This window comes from Schistocerca piceifrons, chromosome 4, assembly GCF_021461385.2.
Source record: "Schistocerca piceifrons isolate TAMUIC-IGC-003096 chromosome 4, iqSchPice1.1, whole genome shotgun sequence".
NCBI lineage: Eukaryota > Metazoa > Arthropoda > Insecta > Orthoptera > Acrididae > Schistocerca > Schistocerca piceifrons.
The window spans coordinates 485,771,168-485,796,733 of NC_060141.1; the positions used below are offsets into that span (position 1 = coordinate 485,771,168).

At 43.7% G+C, this 25,566-nt stretch overlaps 1 protein-coding gene across 1 annotated transcript in view; it reads right to left on the reverse strand.

Annotated features, from left to right (window-relative positions):
- The window catches only part of LOC124795934 (venom carboxylesterase-6-like), a 122,319-nt gene that overhangs the window by 23,401 nt on the left and 73,352 nt on the right, over nucleotides 1–25,566 (reverse strand). The window contains exon 6 of the mRNA XM_047260014.1: nucleotides 14,545–14,722. Within this exon, the coding sequence (XP_047115970.1) occupies nucleotides 14,545–14,722 (178 nt within the window). The remainder of the gene's footprint in view (nucleotides 1–14,544; nucleotides 14,723–25,566) is intronic.

The window sequence follows — 25,566 nt, forward strand, 5'->3', positions numbered from 1 at the left end:
GACAACGTTCTGCAGGCAGCAGGCTCGGCACTTTCCCATATTAAAAAAACAAAGCAATTCATTAGTTAATGGGACAGTGCGTGAGCTACGTTATGTGAACTATGTCATCAATAATCTGGAAGCTGACAATATAATTGAATGCCATATGTATAGTAAGTGCGTATTACATAAAAATTATCAAGTGCTCAGACCACAAAAAGTATGGAAATATGTTTTTTTTAAAAAAAGAATGGACACATGATGACAGCAACCATTTAAAAATACAAATGTTATGTGACAAGTTCTGTGGCGTTTTCTTTTAAATTCTGTTCCTTAATTTATATCTAAAATTACTTCAAGAAATACAACATAGCACAGTAAATATGTCCTGCAAGAAGTAGTTAAAATCATTTAATGCTGTGGATACTTTATAGTTTGTTAATTTCATTTAAAAAGCTTAATTCCTTAATTAATGTAACAATATGAAAAATGTTTTGATAATGATTGAGTTTATATCAAATTTTGTGTAACATTATAGTTCACTGTGTTTTAGTACAATAAAAGACACTGAAGCAGAAAGCGGGTAGAGCACTAGACTCAGTTCCTCGAGGTCCGAGGTTCAATCTCAGGAAGTGGTGAGGATTTTTTTTATTGTTCCGGTGCCTCCAGGACGGCCTTCTGCCCACTCAGTCTGCAGTTACATCAATAGCAGGGATCTTTCCCAACGATGGACCCACCGCTCTCCTACTAGTGCCGACGAGGAAGAATGTTTTATTCTGCCCGCAGTCAGGTCAGTAGACTGGTCGCGGGCTTCCATTATAGACCTTTTATTTACTGTTAGAAAAATACACAGTTAGAAAAATGTGAACACCTTTCTCCATAGCTTCTGATGTTCGCCATAGCAGCAGACGAAATGCAAAGTCTAGAACTTGGGACTAAAGCTGTAAACAGATTTTTTATTGTCCGCCTTTAATTCTTTATTTCTTTAAAATGATCGGTTTTGGTTCAACGTAAATGACTCTCAGATCTGGCTGTATCTGTTACAAGAGTAACCCGTCCAACCAATTGCAAAATTTACTTGCTACGGAATCGAAAACACGGTCATATTGTCAGGCAGACAAACAGTAGAGTAAAAAAGACTGGAATGCTATCGGTGAAGTAAAAAAACTTTTCTAAATCTAGTTTCCGATGTGTATGCAAAGGAAAGCTTACAATCAGTGAGCGTTATTATTTGTGAGTTACGGTAGTCACACGTGGACTTCCAACGCAGAAACTATTCACAGCGGAGTTTCTCAGTCGGCATTGGAGAGACGGATTGTTGGAATTATAGGAGAGAAAGAAAAACAAATTCATCAGTGAATACATCACAGAGAATGACATGACTATGACTGACGAAGTGAAGTGGCGGTGCCGGCCGCGGTGGCCGAGCGGTTCTAGGCGCTTCAGTCCGGAACCGCAAGTCTGCTACGGTCACAGGTTCAAATCTGCCTCAGGCATGGATGTGTGTGATGTCCTTAGGTTAGTTAGGTTTCAGTAGTTCTAAGTCTAGGGGACTGATGATCTCAGATGTTAAGTCCCATAGTGCTTACAGCCACTTGAACCATTTTTGAAGTGGCGGTGGGTGGAACATTTAACTAGACGAATGGATGGCAGGTAGACCAAAGAACTGCTATGATGGATTCCAAGAAATAGAAAAAGAACGAGACGATAAACTAAAGTACAGTGGGTAGCGGCATCTGAATACATGCGGGAACACCATGGATGAGTACAGGAAAGTTCGTAAATTCTACATATGGCCTTTACGCAATAGAGGATATTAAATGGCTGATAATTTACGTCGCTACTAACATCGTAACAAACTTTTCTTTTTACTTAATTTCTATTTTTAGGGTTCCGTACTTCAATCGTTAAAAAATGGAACCCTCATATAATAAGATATTTTGTTATATGTGTCTGTTTAGACCTTTTTTCTCAGGAACGGAAAGAGATATCCAGTTGAAATTTGAGTCACTAAGGTCTACAATCCCTTTACGGTGTGAAAAATGTGTACTTTTAAATCTATAAAATCAAAAGGTACAGAAATATGGGTCACATTATCATACTCGCAAACTCACTCATCAAAACCTATAGATGAGCTACCTACACACATGTTGCGACTGGTGGTCTAGCAAAGTGAGAGCTTGGAAACGCACAGATTGCGAGATCGAATCTCGGTCGGACCACAGATTTTTCAATATTTCTTTTAACCTAGCCATCACCGCTCAACCATGTGAGGAGTAGCCGGATCAACACGAGGTTCGAATTCCACGTTAAACTGTAAATCCCCTTTCCCCGACTGGGTTATGGACACAAATCGCTGAAGTGACGTGTGACCGAAAGATTTCCAACCGGTCACTCAGCCACACGAAATATATATACATTACTAAGTTTGTACAGAGACCCCAGAGCGCGAATCCCACTTGCACTTGTCCTTTTTTTTTTTATCTGTCGTATCTGCAGCACAAACCCTCCTTTCCCAAAACATTATCTCACCTAAAAATCACATTTGTCTCATATCCCTTCAATTGCAGTAGCAACTTTAACAGCAACAATATTAGGTGGCGACCTACCACCGTAAGTTAAATGAAAAGCAACTCCTCATATATTATGTAAGACTGGAGAGATCCAAGTAAATGCGGAATAGAAAATATTCGTTGTAACATTCGGTGGGAGCGCTGGCCACCGGCAAAGCTTCGCTGGGCTGCGGTATGCCGACCTTGGTCTCCACGTGTTCGGGATGACACAATCACCTCATGTCGTTTAGCTGCCCGTAGCATTAGCCAACGTGTTTGTGACAGAGTGTTAAACTGTAATAACCACAGAGCTCACTCGTTTCGTTTCTGCAGGCTGCTGGTCTGTTGCTATCTTACACCAAGCAGTTATATTCATATCTATGTCTACCTTACGGAGCGTGCTTCACTTACCGCCCCCCTATTTTCCTGTTCTCTTCCCGAATAGTGCTCGAAAAACAACGACTATCGACAAACCTCTGCATGAGCTCTACTCAAAGGATAGTCTTTAAGCTTCTTTAACTTTGTTGTCCCTCAGAGACTAGTTCCTTATCCCTAAAAAGATAATTACGTCAATGACAATTTCATTGATTTGCTTTTGTTGTCAGCTTATAGATATGCTTTTATGGTTTTTAGATTTCCAAACACACCATTGACTCACCTAAATTGGTCGGATGGCTACATCGGATGGCTTAAACCCAAATCTTTTTCCAGTAATGTTTACACAATTTCATTATCAGCGGCGTACGAATATAGTGATATCTGAAACGTCTGGGGAGAAATACGTTCTCATCCATTTCTCAGCACTTAGAGATGTGATAGCACACCAACACACCGCTCCTCGACATTTTTCTTCCTTTCCTTTTTAAGTTGAGTTCAGTTTTGGAAGTAGTTTGTCCATTCATTGTACGTGTCAGCACCACGAATTGCGACATTTGGTTACTCTGTTTTCAGTTGGTTCTACCTTTAGTTCTTGTCGCACTGTTTCGTTTTTAATGTAGTTTGTTCATTTCTGCACTTTGTATTTTACCTAATGCTGATATTGCAGATACCCACTCTCATGAAGTGCTAGAAAAGCCACAGATTTTTTTATAAAATTTTACTCTTGTTTCTAATCTGGTCTGATTTTTAAACACATATTTACAAATGTAACCAATTTTACGTTGAATCATTGTTACTGTATTAGGCAATATGACACTCCAAATAACTGAAGAATGACACTTGTTCTAAAATCAAATTACCCACAGTGATTATGTTTTAGAAATCTCAGCATCGTTTTGCTAAAAAAGGTAACTCAGATGGTTCAGAGCAAGTTGGGAGTTGCCCTTTTCTTGAAAAATCTAGACAACCTGCATGAATTGAAACATTAGCGTAGTGTCTTGATATTTTAATATCTTTTCGTATGTGATGCCTCCAGTTTACGATGTCATTAATATACATATTAGAGTGGGTGATATTTTGCATCCTCGTCAGATAGTCCTGTATTTTTTAAAATGTCTTCCTCTCTTTCACCTACGTTTTTTAAAATTTTTATTGTCTTTCTTATGGCCCTTACTAATTTTCTGAGATATCATAGATTCTCGTTATGGCCCAAATTTTGTTTCTGTTCACGTTGTCAAATACTTTAACCAGACGCGTAAACGCTATTTTACTAAAAAAAATTGTCAAATAAAAAACACCTGGCACTACTTTAATGAATCAATTTCTTGAAACATGTATTCACGGGACAAACTACCAAATATGGCACGTAATCTTCATTAAGCCGTATTTCAAATGATCAGTTAAGATACACTCCGGGATAGTCGTGCGTGTTAAACCGCCGCTTCCGGGCAGGGAGTTGCGCCTGTCCCTAGTTCGAATCCGCCTGGCGTATTCACGATGAGAGCCGGCGTACCGGCTTTCCCACATCCTGCTAGGTGAATACCGGCTGGTACCCCGCTCACCTGCATGCACAAAGTTGTGGTACACACAAACCAACCCGGGGGAGGGGATAACGTGGTGGCGACAGGAAGGCCATCTACCCACCCCTTGAATTAACTATGCCACATCCGTTTCTGACCATCCTGACTGCTAGGATTCGGGACAAAGGGACAAGTTTAAGTGTGTTCTTGATTCGCATTGGTTCATATTTCGTACAATGTTACATAAATTCATTGGATTTCATTCTGTTGTTCATGCTTGTAAATCACCCGCAACGTGAGGTTATGCGTTTCGACGTCACAAATTTCGTCCTGCTCCATGTTCTAGTTTGCACTTTGAATGAGGAGGATTAAAGTGTGCGCGCGCGCCTTGGTACACTAAGTGATCAAAAGTATCCGGACATCCATACAAAACACACGTTTTTCATATTAGGTGCACTGTGTTGCCACCTACTGCCAGGTACTCCGTACCAGCGACCTCAGAAGTCATTAGATATCGTGAGAGCAGAATGGGGCGCTCCGCGGAACTCACGGACTTCGAATGCGGTCAGGTGACTGGGTGTCACTTGCGTCATACGTCTGTATGCGAGATTTCCACTTCTAAACATCCCTAGGTCCACTGTTTACGACGTGATAGTGAAGTGGAAACGTGAAGGGACACGTACAGCACAAAAGCGTACAGGCCGTCCTCGTCTGTTGACTGACAGAGACCGCCGACAGTTCAAGAGGGTCGTAATGTGTTATAGGTAGACATCTATTCAGACCATCACACAGGAATTCCAAACTGCATCAGGATCCACTGCAAGTACTGTGACAGTTAGGCGCGAAATGAGAAAACCTAGATTTCGTGGTCGAGTGGCTGCTCATGAGTCACATGTCATGTCGGTAGATTCCAAACGACACCTCGCTTGATGTAAGGAACGTAAACATTGGACGATTGAACAGCGGAAAAACGTTGCGTGGAGTGACGAATCACGGTACACAATGTGGCGATACGAAGACAGGGTGTGGGCATGGCGAATGCCCGTTGAACGTCGTCTGCCACCGTGTGCAGTCCCAACAGACAAATTCGAAGGCGGTGGTTGAAACGCCTGGTTAAATCCGCAGGACAAAACAGGTAGTTTGAATTGTGGAAAGGAGCCGAAAATGAGCGGCTGTCAGTTACACTCGAATACACAACTTTATTTAGTTGCCCAAACATTACAGCGCAAATTTCGGAGCTTAACTAACGACTGAATATGTCACCCAATATTATGGCTTAAGGGCACAACCTACATTAAAATACACAAACACCAACAAGAAAAGGCAGTACAGTCAGCGGGGCTCAAAAGTTTCTGTGGGTCGATCTACACTTGAAATATTAACGTTCGCTTAGGGGAGACAGGTAGTCGGCCCAACTATATCCGATTCACTGCCAACCCAACCAAGAGACAGTCAACGGACCCACAGACAAGACGACTTGCTTTCCACCTGACCCATATACAAGAAACACCAAAGCCAAAACGTAAAAGCGTAGCCGCCAACAACCAAGTACGTGTAAGTTGTCAAAACTACACACACACATATGTTGGACAGTGACAACACGGTGAGAAAGGACACTGACTGAATTTTGCATCGGCGGCCAGGGCAGGTAAGCGGAACGCTAACGGCCACAAGGCAGAAAATTCCGAGGGTGCACTTTGACTTCATATAACCAAAATACAGTTAAACTCGACCAGATGGTGGCCAAACTTTCGCCAACTCTAACACCCACTGTTGCTCACGGGAATATCCCCAACGGTCAGCCATGAAAACCAACGGCACAATGTGAACAAACTGGCTTCGGTAATTAAATCACCACTTAACTTTGATGTCCTGTGTTGGTGAGCCACGAACCTCGTAGCAATCGGAACAGCTCCCACACACTCCGACACTGTGCAGAGACCGCCAGCTGTCCCAGCCCACTGCGCCGCGTGGAGATTTCCTGGCTGATCGACACCAACCGACCTACTGCCGCACCCGGGCTAGCCGGAAACTATAAGCACCAGACCAAAGATAATACAAGGTGCTAATATCAATACACACCGCTGCTGCCACAAATAGAAAGAGGAAGAATCACGGCATAACCGGAATAGCCGCAGAAAACCAAACGCAGAGTAACAGTAAGGGTTTAAAACAACGTAAAAGCAGGGGCCAGCACGGCTCAGTGGTGTTGTGGTGCGGTCGTGTTTTTCATGGAGGGAACTTGGAACCCGTGTTGTTTTGCGTGGTACTATCACAGCACAGGCCTACATTGATGATTTAAGCACCTTCTTGCTTCCCACTGTTGAACAATTCGGGGATGGCGATTGCTTCTTTCGACACAATCGAGCACCTGTTCATAATGCACGGCCTGTGGCGAAGTGGTTACAGGACAATAACATCCCTGTAATGGACTGGCCTGCACAGAGTCCTGACCAGAATCCTATAGAACACCTTGGGGATGTTTTGAAACGCGACTTCGTGCCAGGCCCCACCGGCCAACATCGATACCTCTCCTCAGTGTAGCAATCCGTGAAGAATGGGCTGCCATTCCCAAGAAACCTTCCAGCACCTGATTGAACGTATGCCTGCGAAAGCGGAAGCTGTCACGAAGGCTAAGGGTAGGCCAAAACCATACTGAATTCCAGCATTACCGATGGAGGGCGCCTCGAACTTTTAAGTCATTTTCAGTCAGGTGTCCGGATACCTTTGACCACATAGTGTATGTGCACAGTCCAACCACAGAGGAGCCGTATCACAAGGACAGTATGCGCCGATCGAGCCACCGATTTTTATCGTATTTTGCAATTTATGCTTCTCAAACGAAAAACCGAGGCTACTAGCCTCGTTAACAGCATACGTGACCACCAGCCATCGATAAGCTGCCTTACCGCAGCTGGCCGAAGCGGCACATTAAAAGTCTGCCCGTAATGCGTTTCCGTCTCGTCATAAAACAACCACGTTCCAGACTTTTGAGGAGGTGAGTTTAAATAGAGGACCCAGTCAACTGATTATACGTCATTCAGTTTCAAGTTAAGAAGAAAGTCCTACAAGACCAAAACCTGCACGCATGTCCAAAGAAGCTTGCCATCTTAATTCAAAAGGACACAAGCACTGCAATATCGGATTTATCCGCCCACACTGGGCTAGCAACTTTCAAGTGAAGTGTCTCATTGTATGGGAATGCACATAATGGCTGTAAGAGCGTAGGTTTCAGACGCATGGTTGACGACATATGGAAGTTTGTGTCTGGCCTTGAGTAGTGCACAGATAGGCAAATGATAAGGCGACAGCTCGCGATAAGCGGGAAATTCGTGTTCGAGTCCCCGTCCGGCACATTTTCATTGTTGTCATTCCATTCTGCAGCTGATGGTTGTCCATATAGATCAGCACAGCTTTTTAATAGTGCTTGCGATGAATATGTCAATGATGTTACTGGAAAAATATCGAACTGTTCATAAAATACGCAAGTACACTGAAGAACCAAAGAAACTGGTACACCTGCCTAATATCATGTAGGGTCCCCGTGAGCATGCAAAACTGCCGCAACAGGAAGTGACGGACTCTACCAGTGTCTGAAGTAGTGCTGAAGGGAACTGACACCATGAATCATGCAGGCCTGTCCATAAATACGTAAGAGTACGAAGGGGTGGAGATCTCTTCTGAACAGCACGTTGCGAGGCATCCCAGATATGCTCAATACTGTTCGTGTCTGGGGAGTTTGGTGGCCAGCGGAAGTGTTTAAACTCAGGAGGAAGTTCCTGGAGCCACTCTGTAGCAATTCTGGGCATGTGGGGTGTCGCATTGTCCTGCTAGAATTGCCCAAGTCCTTCAGAATGCACAATGGACATGAATGGATGCAGGTGATCAGACAGGATGCTTACGTACGTGTCACCTGTGAGTCGTATCTAGACGTGTCAGGAGTCCCATATCACTCCAACTGCACACGACTCACACCATTACAGAGCCTCCGCCAGCTTGAAAAGCCCTCTGCTGACTTGCAGGGTCCCTGGATTCATGACGTTGTCTCCATACCCGTACGCGTCCATCCACTCGATACAGTTTGAGACTCGTCCGACAAGGCAACATGTTTCCAGTCATCAACAATCCCATGTCGGTGTTGACTCGCCCAGGCTAGGCGTAAAGCTTTGTGTCGTGCAAGCATCAAGGGTACAAGAGTGGACATTCGGTTCTGAAAACCCACATAGGTGGTGCTTCGTTGAATGGTTCGCATGCTGACACTTGTTGACGGCCCAGCATTGAAATCAGCAATATGCCCAAGGTTTGAGCTTCTGTCACGTTGGACGATTCTCTTCAGTTGTCGTTGGCCCCGTTCTTGCAGGATCTTTTTCGGCCTCAGCGATGTCGGAGATTTAATGTTTTACCGGAGTCCTGATATTCATGGTAAACTCGTGAAATGGTCGCACGGGAAAATCCCCACTTCGTGACTACCTCGTAGATGCTGTGTCCCATCGCTTGTGCGCCGACTATAACACGACGTTCAAACTCGATTGAATCTTGATAACCTCCCATGCAAGTTTGGGTCTGGCCGTGTGTAATCTCTCATAGAAAGCCAAATGGTATGGCGAGCCCACGTGATAAGCGTGAAATCCGGGTTCGATCCCGATCTCGCACAAATTTTCATTGTTGTCATTCGATTCTACAGCTGATGGTTGTCCATATAAATTAGCGCAGCTTTTAATAGCGCTTGCAATCAACATTTAAATGGAGTTACTGGAAAAATATTAAACTGTTCGTAAAATAAATGCACACATATGAAAAAGAATGAAGTACTGATGATGTGTTCATTTGCTGTGTCAATATGGAGAATGCGATGTTTTGGCAGACAATTTAATAATGAAAAAGACGTAAAAGACATAGAACGTCAAATGCAATAGATGCAGATATATAGCTTTTAGGAACGATAGCTGTAGTGCAATTTTATCGTCTGAGATACTATTTGTTAAAATCGCATGAAGCGATTAAAAGCTTTTAATTCAGAGGCTCATTGTGTAAATATTTATTCGCTGTGAAATATTAACTTCTGTGGTTTTACAGATAGTGATATATTATTGTGTCACTGGATATGACTCCTTTATCTGATGCCGCCGACGCTTCACATGTGTATTAAGAGCTGACATTGTCGAATGTGTAAGAGCTGTAAATTCTACATCTACACATCTACATCTATACTCCGCGAGCCACCTTACGGTGTGTGGCGGAGGGTACTTATTGTACCACTATCTGATCCCCCCTTCCCTGTTCCATTCACGAATTGTGCGTGGGAAGAACGACTGCTTGTAAGTCTCCGTATTTGCTCTAATTTCTCGGATCTTTTCGTTGTGATCATTACGCGAGATATATGTGGGCGGTAGTAATATGTTTCCCATCTCTTCCCGGAATGTGCTCTCTCGTAATTTCGATAATAAACCTCTCCGTATTGCGTAACGCCTTTCTTGAAGTGTCCGCCACTGGAGCTTGTTCAGCATCTCCGTAACGCTCTCGCGCTGACTAAATGTCCCCATGACGAATCGCGCTGCTTTTCGCTGGATCATGTCTATCTCTTCTATTAATCCAACCTGGTAAGGGTCTCATACTGATGAGCAATACTCAAGAATCGGACGAACAAGCGTTTTGTAAGCTACTTCTTTCGTCGATGAGTCACATTTTCTTAGAATTCTTCCTATGAATCTCAACCTGGCGCCTGCTTTTCCCACTATTTGTTTTATGTGATCATTCCACTTCAGATCGCTCCGGATAGTAGCTCCTAAGTATTTTACGGTCGTTACCGCTTCCAATGATTTACCACCTATGGCATAATCGTACTGGAATGGATTTCTGCCCCTATGTATGCGCATTATATTACATTTATCTACGTTTAGGGAAAGCTGCCAGCTGTCGCACCATGCATTAATCCTCTGCAGGTCCTCCTGGAGTACGTACGAGTCTTCTGATGTTGCTACTTTCTTGTAGACAACCGTGTCATCTGCAAATAGCCTCACGGAGCTACCGATGTTGTCAACTAAGTCATTTATGTATATTGTAAACAATAAAGGTCCTATCACGCTTCCCTGCGGTACTCCCGAAATTACCTCTACATCTGCAGATTTTGAACCGTTAAGAATGACATGTTGTGTTCTTTCTTCTAGGAAATCCTGAATCCAATAACAAACCTGGTCCGATATTCCGTAAGCTCGTATTTTTTTCACTAAACGTAAGTGCGGAACCGTATCAAATGCCTTCCTGAAGTCCAGGAATACGGCATCAATCTGCTCGCCAGTGTCTACGGCACTGTGAATTTCTTGGGCAAATAGGGCGAGCTGAGTTTCACATGATCTCTGTTTGCGGAATCCATGTTGGTTATGATGAAGGAGATTTGTATTATCTAAGAACGTCATAATACGAGAACACAAAACATGTTCCATTATTCTACAACAGATTGACGTAAGCGAAATAGGCCCATAATTATTCGCATCTGATTTATGACCCTTCTTGAAAATGGGAACGACCTGCGCTTTCTTCCAGTCGCTAGGTACTTTACGTTCTTCCAGCGATCTACGATAAATTGCTGATAGAAAGGGGGCAAGTTCTTTAGCATAATCACTGTAGAATCTTAAGGGTATCTCGTCTGGTCCGGATGCTTTTCCGCTACTAAGTGATAGCAGTTGTTTTTCAATTCCGATATCGTTTATTTCAATATTTTCCATTTTGGCGTCCGTGCGACGGCTGAAGTCAGGGACCGTGTTACGATTTTCCGCAGTGAAACAGTTTCGGAACACTGAATTCAGTATTTCTGCCTTTCTTCGGTCGTCCTCTGTTTCGGTGCCATTGTGGTCAACGAGTGACTGAATAGGGGATTTAGATCCGCTTACCGATTTTACATATGACCAAAACTTTTTAGGGTTCTTGTTTGGATTGTTTGCCAATGTTTTATGTTCGAATTCGTTGAATGCTTCTCTCATTGCTCTCTTTACGCTCTTTTTCGCTTCGTTCAGCTTTTCCTTATCAGCTATGATTCGACTACTCTTAAACCTATGATGAAGCTTGCTTTGTTTCCGTAGTACCTTTCGTACATGATTGTTATACCACGGTGGATCTTTCCCCTCGCTTTGGACCTTAGTCGGTACGAACTTATCTAAGGCGTACTGGACGATGTTTCTGAATTTTTTCCATTTTTGTTCCACATCCTCTTCCTCAGAAATGAACGTTTGATGGTGGTCACTCAGATATTCTGCGATTTGTGCCCTATCACTCTTGTTAAGCAAATATATTTTCCTTCCTTTCTTGGCATTTCTTATTACACTTGTAGTCATTGATGCAACCACTGACTTATGATCACTGATACCCTCTTCTACATTCACGGAGTCGAAAAGTTCCGGTCTATTTGTTGCTATGAGGTCTAAAACGTTAGCTTCACGAGTTGGTTCTCTAACTATCTGCTCGAAGTAATTCTCGGACAAGGCAGTCAGGATAATGTCACAAGAGTCTCTGTCCCTGGCTCCAGTTCTGATTGTGTGACTATCCCATTCTATACCTGGTAGATTGAAGTCTCCCCCTATTACAATAGTATGATCACGAAACTTCTTCACGACGTTCTGCAGGTTCTCCCTGAGGCGCTCAACTACTACGGTTGCTGATGCAGGTGGTCTATAGAAGCATCCGACTATCATATCTGACCCACCTTTGATACTTAACTTAACCCAGATTATTTCACATTCGCATTCGCTAATAACTTCACTGGATATTATTGAATTCTTTACTGCTATAAATACTCCTCCACCATTGGCGTTTATCCTATCCTTGCGGTATATATTCCATTCTGTGTCTAGGATTTCGTTACTGTTCACTTCCGGTTTTAACCAACTTTCCGTTCCTAATACTATATGCGCACTATTTCCTTCAATAAGAGATACTAATTCAGGAACCTTGCCCTGGATACTCCTGCAGTTTACCAATATTACGTTAACTTTTCCTGTTTTTGGTCTCTGAGGACGGACGTTCTTTATGAACGATGATAATGTCCTCTCTGGTAAGCCGTCAGGTATTTTATCGTTTCGCCCAAGGGGGGGGGGGGGTCCCTCTAACCTAAAAAACCCCCGTGTGCACGCCACACGTACTCTGCTACCCTAGTAGCTGCTTCCGGTGTGTAGTGCACGCCTGACCTGTCTAGGGGGGCCCTACAGTTCTCCACCCAATAACGGAGGTCGATGAATTTGCAACCATTATAGTCGCAGAGTCGTCTGAGCCTCTGGTTTAGACCCTCCACACGGCTCCAAACCAGAGGACCGCGATCGACTCTGGGCACTATGCTGCAGATATTAAGCTCAGCTTGCACTCCGCGTGCGATGCTGGTTGTCTTCACCAAATCAGCCAGCCGCCGGAAGGAACCAAGGATGGCCTCAGAACCCAAGCGGCAGGCGTCATTCGTTCCGACATGTGCTACTATCTGCAGCCGGTCACACCCAGTGCGTTCAATAGCTGCCGGAAGGGCCTCCTCCACATTACGGACGAGACCCCCCGGCAAGCACACCGAGTGCACACTGGCATTCTTCCCCGACCTACCCGCTATTTTCCTGAGGGGCTCCATAACCCGCCTAACGTTGGAGCTCCCTATAACTAATAGGCCCGCCCTCTGTGACTGTCGGGACCTTGCCGGAGAATCGGCCACTGGCCCAACAGGCGAGGCATCCTGTGGTGGCTTGGAAACGATGTCATCACCACTAGGAAGCACCCCGTACCTGTTGGAAAGGGGTAAGGCAGCTGCCACGCGGCCAGATCCCACCTTCGCCTTTCGGCCAGGCACGCGCGAGCCCACCACTGTCCGCCATTCACCCTGGAGTGATGGCTGAACGGTAAGATGCTCACTGCCGGAAGACGCAGCGACATTAGGGGTTCCATGTGATTCCAAGGCCACCGAAGTAGGCATAGGTCTCACCACAGTTGCCCCAACGCCACTACGAGCCGACGCCTGCGCCTCGAGCTCGATGAGCCTAACAGACAAAGCCTCCACCTGCCCCCGAAGAGTGGCCAATTCTCCTTGCGTCCGCTCACAACAACCACAGTCCCTACACATGACTATGTTTACCCTACTCTATACGGTGACAAATTCCCAAGATAATCTTCTGATGAGCTACTCTGATAATCAAGAAACACTCACTGAAATACGAGACGCGAAAACTACGCTAGGTTTTCCCAGAAAAACTATTTAAAAGCTAAGCGCAGCAAATAAGTACAAAAACGCTTTATACAAACAGTACTCGCTGCTGCTGGTGCTCTCGCTCTGGCTGTCACAAGACAACTTAGCCATCTTTAAGATTGTCCGCCATTTCTTGGAGCATCATCTGTGCTCTTGAGCAACAGAACGTCGTCAGAATTTCCCATACTGTGGTTTTCCCCCACATACCGTCCTTTAGTCGACTCTGTACCTGCGCTCGCCAGCAACGGTCGCGGTCTCTGGACCGCCCGCAGCGCCTTCACGGCCCCGGAGCTGTCCACCAGCGCTCAGCCGTATAGAAGATTCATTTTACCTCAGACCAGTATTGGGTGGCAGATTTACTCGCCTAAATATGCGTAACGTTAAACCATGATCTCTTCCTAGGTGACTGTCACACCTTCAGCTTCTTAAAAAATGCCCTGAAAGGTCGATAATTCCTGTCAGATGAGGATGTGCAGCAGGACAAGTGCTACCGTCAAACAGCTACCGTCAAACAGCTACCGTCAAACTGGTGCGTCGGTGGGGAGACTATCTCAGAGCTCACGGTGATTCCGCCCGATTGCCATACCGATTCTGGACTGTACAGCCTTCGAATGCCAACTATTTGATATCCCCCAATATCTGCAGCTGGCATGTCGTGCGTATTTTGACAGTGTAGATTGCTTCAGTGCACATTCCGCAACGTACCTGGTCTGATAGTTACGAGTAACTAATATTTCTGCACCGACGTTTCGACAGCCTTTTCTCTCTAGCAAGAGTCCAGTCCTGGGGGTTTGACAGTGAGTTCAGACAAACACTGCACAGAAGTTACGTGCACTTCGAATACAGATCGTTTGCTTGAGAGCAGTTCGGTTTGTCAGCAGAGAGCAGAGCGTCTACTCACTGAGCGATTGCCCCAGTCCCTCGTGGCTGGTGCTCCCGATGAGCCACGGCACCTGGTAGCCGTACTGGCCGATCATCTTTATCATCTGCTCCACAGGCAGCGTCACGAACGTGCGGTTGCGCGGCATGTATGGCTCCGTCACTGGCACGAACGGCATGGTCAGGTCCGTGCTCCAGTCCTGCGGAATATACACCGGGGTATCATCACACAAGATTAGTTTCCTTCAGTCATACACGAGTAAAATATTTCTTCTGCTGGTAATCCATCGTACTGTAATAAATTTTGTGCTACGTGTTCTACATCTACATCTTCTTCTTCTTCATCTGTACTCCAGAACTCACCGTGTGGTGTGTGGCTGAGGGGAAGGGGGGGGGGGGATGTATGGTGTGCACCCTCCCTCCCTACTCAATTTTCGAACCTTACATGGTAAGAACTATCGACTTCTTTTCTCGTTATAAACATGAATTTCTTTAATTATACACGTATGGTAATCAGCCGACACTCAAGTTTCAGAATACAAAGTTTCTCCAACCATACAAGTATGAGTGTTCGGTCATCGGATATCAGCGTCTTCACTTTCTCAGTTTATTTTGTCATTTTCCGTAAAGTTCAAATAAATGACTACAGATTTACTTCTGAAGTAAGATTTGTGTAAGTAACGATTGTTAGTGTGATCGTTTATCATCCTGATCAGCTCTCACTGTTTTTATTCATTTTTCTAATCACAATATAAATCTGGACTGTTTCCAATAATTACCTTTTGTAAATTATTTCTATCAGTTCAGATTAATTATTATTCAAAAGACTTGAAAAGCATCGCTTTATGTCACCTCACGTAAATCTTTGTTTTTACTATCTTTGTATGTTATTTATATCTTTGAATTGCATTGTGTGGAGCGGTTTGGCAGTAGTTGTATTGCAATAAAAGGCGGTGTGAATGGAAAATGGAAACACGCAGTAGTTTAAATACAGATGTTTTGTGACCAAAAGCATGAAGGTGTTAATAAATAATAGTATGACAAAGCAGATGACGTTGATTCAATTTACCCTGCATACGATGGAGAAAATGCGTGTTTAAATCCGGAGATATGCAGAATACGTCATCCGAAATTTTGCTAAACGTATTCTTTGAAAATTCTTTCGAGCAAATTACTTCAAGAGCCCACTCAATAGTAAATAGATGTGATAGGACATAGCAACAGATAACCCAGATCTAATAACGAGCATCAATGGGATACAGGAATTATTGAACAAAGGATTTCCGTGTGAAATTTAATATTGTAATCCCCAAATTCTCCGAAAATAAATGAAAATTCATTTGACGCCTCCCTTAGAGACAATCTCCACTCCTTCCAAATAAACGATGTAAGGGTAGACTAGATGTGGCTCGATTCAGAAAAGTAGTAGCGACAGCAATTGATTTACACCAACTAAATTAACAACGATCAGAGCTGATCCCCCTTGGTATACAAAACAGGTCAGAACACTGTTGCAGAAACAACGAAACAAGCATGCCGAATTTAAACGATCTCGAAATCCTCAGAAGTGGGGATCTTTTACAGAAGCTCGAAATTTAGCACGGACTTCAGCGCGAGATACTTAACAGTCTCCACAAAGAAACCTTGTCTCGAAAGCTAGCAGAAAATCCAAAGAGGTTCTGATTATATGTGAAGTATGCTAGCGGCAGGGCACAATCAATGCCTTCTCTGCACAATAGCAATGGTACACTGCTGCTAAAGCCAAGTTACTGAACGCAGTCTTCCGAAATTCTTTCACCAAACAAGAAGTAAATACTGCAGAATTCGATCAAGAACAGCTGCCAACATGAGTAACTTAGAAGTAGATATCCTCGGAGTAGTGAAGCAACTTAAATCAATAAAAGAAATTCTTCCGTTCCAGACTTTATAACAGTTGGATACCTTTCATAGTACACTGATACAATAGCCCCATACTAAACAATCATACACAATCGCTCGCTCGATGGAAGATTCGTGCCCAAAGACAGCAAAGTTCCACAGGTCACATTAATATTCAATGAAGTCAGTGGGAGTAAGCTACCGAATTACACGCCCACGACATTAACGTCTATATGCAGCACGATTTTGGAACATATATTGTGTTTGGACTTTACGAATTATCTCTAAAGGAAGGCTCTATTGATACACAGTCAACGCGTATTTAGGAAACATCGTTTTTGTGAAACAACTAGCTCTTTACTCACACGAAGTGTTGAGTGCTATCGACAAGGGATTACAAATTGATTCCGTATTTCTAGATTTCCGGAAGGCTTTTGACATCATACACCACAAGCGGCTTGTAATCAAGTTGCATGCTTATGGACTATCCTCTCAGGTATGCGAAGGATTCCTGATTTCCTGTCAGAGGGGTCGCAGTTCGTAGTAATTAACGGAAAGTCATCGAGTAAAACGGAAGTGATATCTGGCGTTCCCCGTTGTAGTGTTATAGGCCCTCTGCTGTTCCTTATCAAATGGTTCAAATGGCTCAATGGCTCTGAGCCCTATGGGACTTAACATCTGAGGTCATCAGTCCCCTAGGCTCAGAGCTACGTAAGCCTAACTAACCTAAGCACACTACACACATCCATGCCCGAGGCAGGATTCGAACCTGCGCCCGTAGCAGCCGCGTGGTTCCGGACTGAAGCGCCTAGAACCGCTCGACCACAGCGGCCGACAGTAAGTTTTGTACTATCGAGAAATAGGGAGGTGAGAGTCAAGGACATGATACAGGATATGTGGTGTATATCAATAAAAAAAAAGGCGTTTCTCGTTGTTGCGGGACCTTCTCATGAAATTTAGATCACAAACTGTCTCCTCCAAATGAGAAAATTTTTTGGTTGATGCCGACCTACAAAGGGAGAAACGATCTTCACAATACAGTGAGGGGAATCAGAGATCGCACGGGAAAATAGAGGCGTTCGTTTTTTTCCGCGCGCAGCTCGAGAGTGGAACGATATAGAATTACACTGATGAGCCAGAACATTATGAGCACCTGGTTAATACTTGTTTTTTCGTCTCTGGAATGAAATACATCACTGATTCTGCGTATGAGGGAACCGCAGTTTGTTGGTAGATTTGTGGAGGTATGTAGCTTAGATGTGTACACATTGGTCACATAATTCGCGTAAGTAACAGGCCGCTGATATGCGTACGCGGTGATGGCGCCCGATAAAAACCAAGGTGGGTTCCGTAGGATTTAGGTCAGGCAAATCGGGTCGCCGAGACAACTTCGGTTCACTACAATGCTCCTCAAACCACTGTGGCACGGCTCTGGGTCCGAGACACAGACAATTACACTGATGGACGACATCACCTTCTAGGAAAACATCAAGCATGAGAGAATGCAGATGGTTATCAGATCTCAGCGGTCTTCGATTACTCACACAGGTCCCATGCAAGCCCAAGAGAATGTCTCCCACAGTATAGTACTGCTCCCACGAGCCTGCGTCCATGCCGCGCTGCACGTTTCGAGTCGCCGTTCACCTCGATGACGAGGTCTGTGGAGACGACCATCGACCTAGCGTAGGAAAAATGTGATTCATCCGAAGAAACGGTACGTTTCCGTTGATGGATGGTCGAATCTCGTTCCTGTGCTCACTGCAATCTTAACTGACGAAGGTGTGCGGAGCTCCATGTTTAACAATTTACGATGAATGGTGTGGTCCGAAACATTTGTGCGTGCACCAGCATTGTGCTCTTTCGACAGAGATGCCAAAGATCGTCTATCCTACTTTACAGAGCAGACGAGCCTCCGAACCCATATACTGCGAAGAGCCGTGGACGTCTGACCATTTAGCGCCTAGTGGTAGTTTCTCTGTCCTTTTTCTTTCAGTAGATGCTCTCGACAATAGCACGTGAAGATCCGAACAGCTTCGCCACTTTCGATAAGCTCGTTCACAGACTGAGTGATGATAATCTGCCCGTTGTTACAGTCGCTTATATCAATGTATTACCCTATTTCTGCAGCCTGCATCTTTGCTAGGGTGATCCCCTCCTTGTCTGCTCCACTTACATTTGTTACAGAGTCTCGTGTCCGCCATTAGGCGGCATCCAGCGTCGCGGTGGGCAGTGGTCGTAATGTTTTGTCTGATCAGTGTCCTGTGAAAGTGCTTCGCTCAACACTCTGCCAGGAACTTAAGTGTGATTTGTGGAGTATCCATGTAGATTTAGATGTAGATTCTTGAAGAATATGACAGCTACTAAATCCACAGGCAGCATACAAAACCTAAGAAGGCAGGATTTTAATGGAATGACAATGAACTTTTCTCGAGAGCAATGACCTAAAGGTAAGTACAAATTATGCTGCGATTTCTATTCTTAAGCATTATTTAAACCCTTGCTGCACAGCCGTAGGTTGTCGTATACTGCCATTACAACTGAAATGTGTAAAATGGAGAAAAAAAACACAGAACTGATTAAATGTGCATTCCCACAATGAAAAACAGATTTCTCAACTACATAACATATATTGGAGAAGTAAAATTCCCTGGAAGTCAGCTAGACTAATACCTATTTACAAGAAAGGAGACAGAAGATATTGTGAAAACTATAGGACCATCTCTGCTAAACACGGGGTACAAAACGTTCTAGTATAGCAGCACAGATACTACCAACAATTTCTGAAAATATTCTGTTACAAGGGCGACCGAGTTTTATGGAATGCAGATCGTACACGGACTATACACAATACCACAATACACTCGCCATTAGACAAATCATTGAGAAAGAACTCACACACACACACACACACACACACACACACACACACACACACACACACACACACACACCTCAGACTGTATGAAACTTTTAGATGCAGAAAGCAGAGAAAAGCCATGGGAGATATTGAACAAGAGAGTAATACCTCTGCACGTAACATCGGAAATCATCATTTCAGGAAATAGAAAATCTATGACCAGAACATATTTGAGAGTATACATGGATATGGTTTATCTGATTTTTTTTTACACTTAATTACCATTACGAGCCAATTGGTAAGTAAATAAGTTTCTATACTTATGACTTCAGCGAAAGGAATTACTATGTCACACTTTGCTACTGATCACACTGTGATCGCTAGTAGCGAGAACACACTCCAAGTAGCTGTTCATATTTTATCCGTAACAGCTAAGTTATATAAGATATTCAAAGGCAACAAATCCTACGGTTCTCAGCGGCCAGGAGTGAGTTTCCAAGTAAACGCTAATGAATTATCGTGAATTAGAAACAATAAACGCGATCAGCTTCTTCAGAAATACTCTCTCATTCATGACAAATTGACATACAAAGGAAAGTATAAAGATTTAATAACATTAACAACATGTAGATCCTCAGAACTAAATTAAAAAAGGAAACTAACCTCGTCAAAACAATATCAGGACCAATCATGGCATCTCGAAGTGTCATGGACGGTAACAAAAAGAAATGAACAAACAATACAGGAGTGGCAGCAGCTGGGTACTCACTAGCTGAGGGGATGAGGAATTCTGACGTTAGATAGTACTGTAAGTGGAAAGCTTAAACGAGCAAACATCCGGGATGATCGTGTCACGAGAATGAAAGATGACGTAATCCAAAATTAGTGATGAATTACTATCCATTATACAGAATATATTTAGGAAGTCTGAGGAAATGACGGAAAGATCAATAAATTAAATCAAGAGGGCCTAACAGGCAAATGTAACACCTGCAGAAAGAAAAAGAATGAATTTACATTGCTCAACAGAAGTTTGAAATACTATCGTAAAATGTAGTCTACGATACTAGAGGCCTCGTTGACCTACGTACTTTATGAATTATCCAGTTAGAGCCCATATGCTAGATGGTGTTTATTACTAGCATGCTTTGTGGCCTTTCCCAGTCATGTAAACGTACCGCTACCGCAGCGACCTATCACGAGCAGTCCAGTGCCAACAGCAGCTTCATTCAGTTTGTGTTCAGCACTGAAGTAACACGCCACGTAGAGGCATACAACACGTTGACAGAGTCAGGGTAGTGGCTTTATTTTCAGTAGATCATACAAAGAAAGATGTTGCTGATCGGTCACATGTCAGTCAAAGTGGAGTGTCTAAGGTGTGGACAAAGTACAGAGAGACAAGAAATGTGAACAATAGACCTCGCAGTGATCAGTCTCTTATGGCAACATCAATGCTAGATAGTTTCCTCCAACCTGGTCTCTTGCACATCGAGACCAGGATTGATTTGAGACCGGACAATGGACACTGGGGTTTGGAGAAGTGTTAGACGACCCCAGAATCGCCAGTACGTTCAGGAAGTACATCCGTTTGCAAGTAGATGTATAATGTTCTGGGCGGCAATAATGTTGGGATGGCGGGCCCCCCAATTCCCACCTACGGCAATTTGATAGATCCCAAATACCTCCAAGAGGTCCTACAAACGATTGTAAGGCCCTAGAGAGTAAGTCAGTGACAACATTCCAGTCGATGACAAAGCGCAACTGCATCGTACTCTAGCAATGTCTCAGTATTTTCAAAGATGCAACATCAGACGAATGCATTAACCAGCACAGTCCCTAGATATGAACGCAACTGAGCATGCATTGGACCTTTGAAGGTTGCCATTGCACAGCGTCCAAATCCATCTGACAGTCTTCATGACCTCACTGAAGCTGTCATTGAGGAGTGGGACCTCATAACCCAAGATAAACTTGATGATCTCATCCAGGGCATTCCTCGCAGAGTGGAAGAACTCGTCCGCATGCAGGGAAGACATACTCGCTAGTAAAGACTAATGTCATCGTCTTCGTCGTAGCCGTAGTAAACTATGATATTCGAAACTTTTGTAGAGGTGTGTAATAGTGGAGAACAGGTAGCAGAAGCGTTTCTAATGCAGTACATACTCTCAGACTTGTGAGAATAACAGTAGCTACCATTTGAAACTTCCCAGCATTTCTGTGACACACTCTCACTGACGAAACAATCTGGTAACAAAGCGCAAAGGTCTTCTTTGAATCTTTTATGTCTTTAGCGTTAATCCAGCATGGCAAGGCCCACAAACCGACACACTGTACTCGAGAGATGGTCTGTCTGGTTTTGTTAGCTGCCTCCATCGCTATGTAACGTTTTCTCAAGATTCATCCAATGAGTAGCAGTCTGGCATTTTACTTCGTCACCGCTAGGCTTACGTGAGCGCGAAATCTAAAATTGCCGCTGACATTTACTCCTAGATACTTTACGGTTTTTTCATTTCAGGGACGGAATGCTGGCTTTTTAATCAAACGATTCTGCTTATTTTCGTCTATTTATGGGCACGGCGTTATCTTTATGATGAGAGCCGGATGACTTCTTTGTGCCAAGCACAGATCATATAAAGTTTCCACTGATTTTCTATCGGTGTGTATACAAGCGCATAGCCTAACAGGTGTAGAAGGGTTAGAAATGTTGTCTACCTAGTCTTCAATACCCATGGTGAACGGTAACGGTCCTTTAACACTTCGCTGGGGGCACATGGAACATTACTTTCGCTTCTGATTCTGTCTCTTCAGGAAGAGCGAGGAACTGTATTTTGTTAGCTCTGAGTGGAATACAGTCGGGTACATATTACAGTATTACATAAGCACGTATTTCTTTTTTTTTTTTTTTTTTAGTAGGCGACCTATCGTAGGGTTGCTGTAAGCCGAAAAATGCGATATAAACCGAGAATCCGCCGTCTACAGGCTCCAGACGAATGGAAAAATGTAAATGTTAAACGATCGGTGTTTATTCCCACAGAAGTTGATTCGTCCCCAAAAACATATACGAGCACAAGCTCTAATTATACGGCAAATCTGTTGAGGTGACAAGTCATGGGATAGCCGTATGCAGGAATACAGATTCCCTCTCACTACAGACAACGCAGTGGCTGACGGCCTTCACTTCATGACCGAGAGCAGCAGCCTTTGCGTAGAGTTCCCTGTGCTAACAGCTAAGCAACACTACATGAAATAACTGTAGGAATCTATGTGGGTCGTACAACGAACGTATCCGTTAGGACAGTGTGGTGAAATCTGGCGTTAATGGGCAGTGGCAGCAGACCGAAGTGTCTTTACTAAGAGCACATCGCCTGCAGCGCCTCTCCTGGGCTCATGACCATATCGGTTGGACCCTAGATCGGGAAACTGTGACGTGATCAGATGAGTACCGACTGCAGTTGATAAGAGCCGATGGTAATGTTCGAGTGTGGTTCAGGCCACAAGAAACCATGGACCCAAGTTGTTGACAAGTCACTGTGCAAGCTGATGGTGGCTCCATAATGGTGTAGGCTGTGTACACATGGAATGGACTTGCTCCTCTGGTCCAAATGAAAAGTTCATTGACTGGCAATGGCTGTGTTCGGGTACTTTGGGACCATTCGCAGCCATTCATGAATCTCATGTTTCCAAACATCGATTGAATTATTTCTATGAATGACAATGCGCCCATGTCAGTGGGTCACAACTGTTCGCGACTGGTTTAAGCAACATTCTGGACGACTCGAGCGAATGATTTTGCAACTCAAGTCGCCTGACATTAATCCCATTGAACATTTATGGGAGGTAATCGAGAGCTTAGTTTGGGCACAAAATCCTGCACCGGCACCACTTTCACTGTTGTGGACTGCTGTAGAGGCAGCAAGGCTCAATATTTCTGCAGATAACTTCTAGTGAGTTGTTGAGTCCAAACCACATGGAACTGCTACACTACGCCCGGAAAAAATGTAGTCCCACATGGTATTAGGAGGTACCCCATGACTTGTCACTGCAGTATACGTTGGTAAGACAAGTCTGTAGGTCCTGGAATGTCCTGAGACTTCTCTCGAAAACTGGAGCGAATTGCGCCTTCACACCTGTTCCGATCATCTGAGAGGTTATGTTGTTAACATAGATGTACGACAGACTTACCAATGAAGAAGCCAATCGTTCCGCATGTTTCATACAGAATGTATGCGACATCCCATCAGGATCAGTCGCATTTTCAAGCTTCAGTTACATACCTCTGTCCTTTATACCAATCATTGTACCCTTAGTACGCTCAGGTAATTTCTGATCATTTTCTTGCCAGCCTTGCTGATCCAGAAAGTAATTTCTGCTCTTTCACAGATTTTTGTGTAACTGTATTTATCCAATCTCTGCTTTCATTAAATTTGAAAGTTCCAGTATACTTGCTTCCCGAAGATGTAATACGTTCCCCTTACTCAAACTAATTTTCTGAGAATATGTTCCTGTATTGTGAGGAAACATCTTTGTCTCTGCCTTCGAGTCTATAGCTGGAATTTAAATGCCATCCTTACCCCCCCCCCTAACGCCCCTCGGAAACAGTCACTATGTGGTGATCTTTTAATGTACACGCAAAATTTTCTAAGCTTCGTTGGAAGCGTTTCATCATTTCGATACTTCACATGAGTGGGTGACCAACAGCTGTTTACTGTTTCCCGACCCACCATTGATTCTCATCTCCAACCATTACAATTCATATTCCATATTTAATTATTAGTTCCGTTTTTCATCATAATAAATATACCATACGAATTAAAAGCGACTGCATCTCGTAACGGCTACCTTCTGCGCGTTTCATGTTGCTACATTAATTTCGGTCTAATGATAATGTAAGCGGAACCAGTATTAGAAACAAACTGCGATGTAGCCTTACTATTTTTTTATATCTATACCATCTGTAATAAAGTTTCATTATCATCTGTTGCTGATTTCGGTGAGCCTTCTGTCTAAAATATTAGGAGAGAGTCGCCATCGTTGGCGTATGAGACTAATTACGGGACTTATCCTGAACGGTGCTGTGTTGACTAATATTAGGCTTATATTTTCTCTCTCTTGACTGAAAAGATGTGCATTTCAGTCTGTTACAACTTTAGTCATAGTCATTACTATGGCTATAGTCTATAGTCTATAATTAATCATTACTACGACTATTCAGCGTTTCAGCGCGGCTAGCCGACTTTGTTAAAACATTTTGACCATCAATACTGCTGGCGAAATATCTGTCACGCTTGTTCTTGCAGAGGTGAAAAGTTCTCACTCAGCGCAGTCGACAGAGATTTAGGCTTATGAAAGAAGCTTCGGTAGGATGGAGGTGCAATACCCCTGTTTACAGTGAACTTCTGATGGAGCTCCAAGCAGAAAACCGTATCGTTAACGGACAGTGGAGGTCCCTCAGGCGATTACTGTTCCACATGTAAACACGTAGCTGCACGTCCTGTGCCACCCCACGCCCAACTACGGACAAATTCAGAAGTAACTCTAAAGGAAATACACTCCATCAACGTCCACGTATAACCTCAGTAGCGGGATTTTAGCTATTCCCAACCTATGGATATATTGCTGTTAGAACCTATGGCTTCGAATCAACCTCAGAACTCAATAAGGAATGCATGGCGTGGGCGCTAATTGTCTAAAAGAAAATACGACTCTACAAACTATCATTCCTGCTACACAGCTTTAGTTCATACTACATCGCTTAACAATTCCTAAAGAATAATAATACATTCAGACGTTTTTAGCTATTGAGAGGGTAAAAGACCACATGAGGTTCCATAGAACGCGCTTACCTTAATATACAATACGGCAGAACTACCCCACAATAGATGAACAAAGGGCAACAGAAGAGGTGCACTGAGCGTGCAATGACCAGTGTTTACAGAACGCGTGGATCTGGGTAGATAATTACGCACACAGTGAACAGTGAAGCACGGTTCGTGTCTCGTCGCGCGTTAGCTGGCGATTCCTCCGGTTATCCAGTCATACTTTCACGTTAATGTAACAATGTAACTCAGGTAACAAGACTTTAAAAAAAAGATAACTAGTTCCATTGCCCCTTCGCTCCAGCTCATAAGCAGAATCGCATTTCACGTTCAGCGATTCGTCTGATTAAGTACTCGAGTATGTTTGACGACAATCTAGACCTTCATTTTTAGATAAATACTCGTGGAACTAAATAAATTGGTGTGGAGTGCGACAACTCTCGATCACTCACAACGTATGTGGCACGACTAACGAACATAGGCCAAGTGCCTG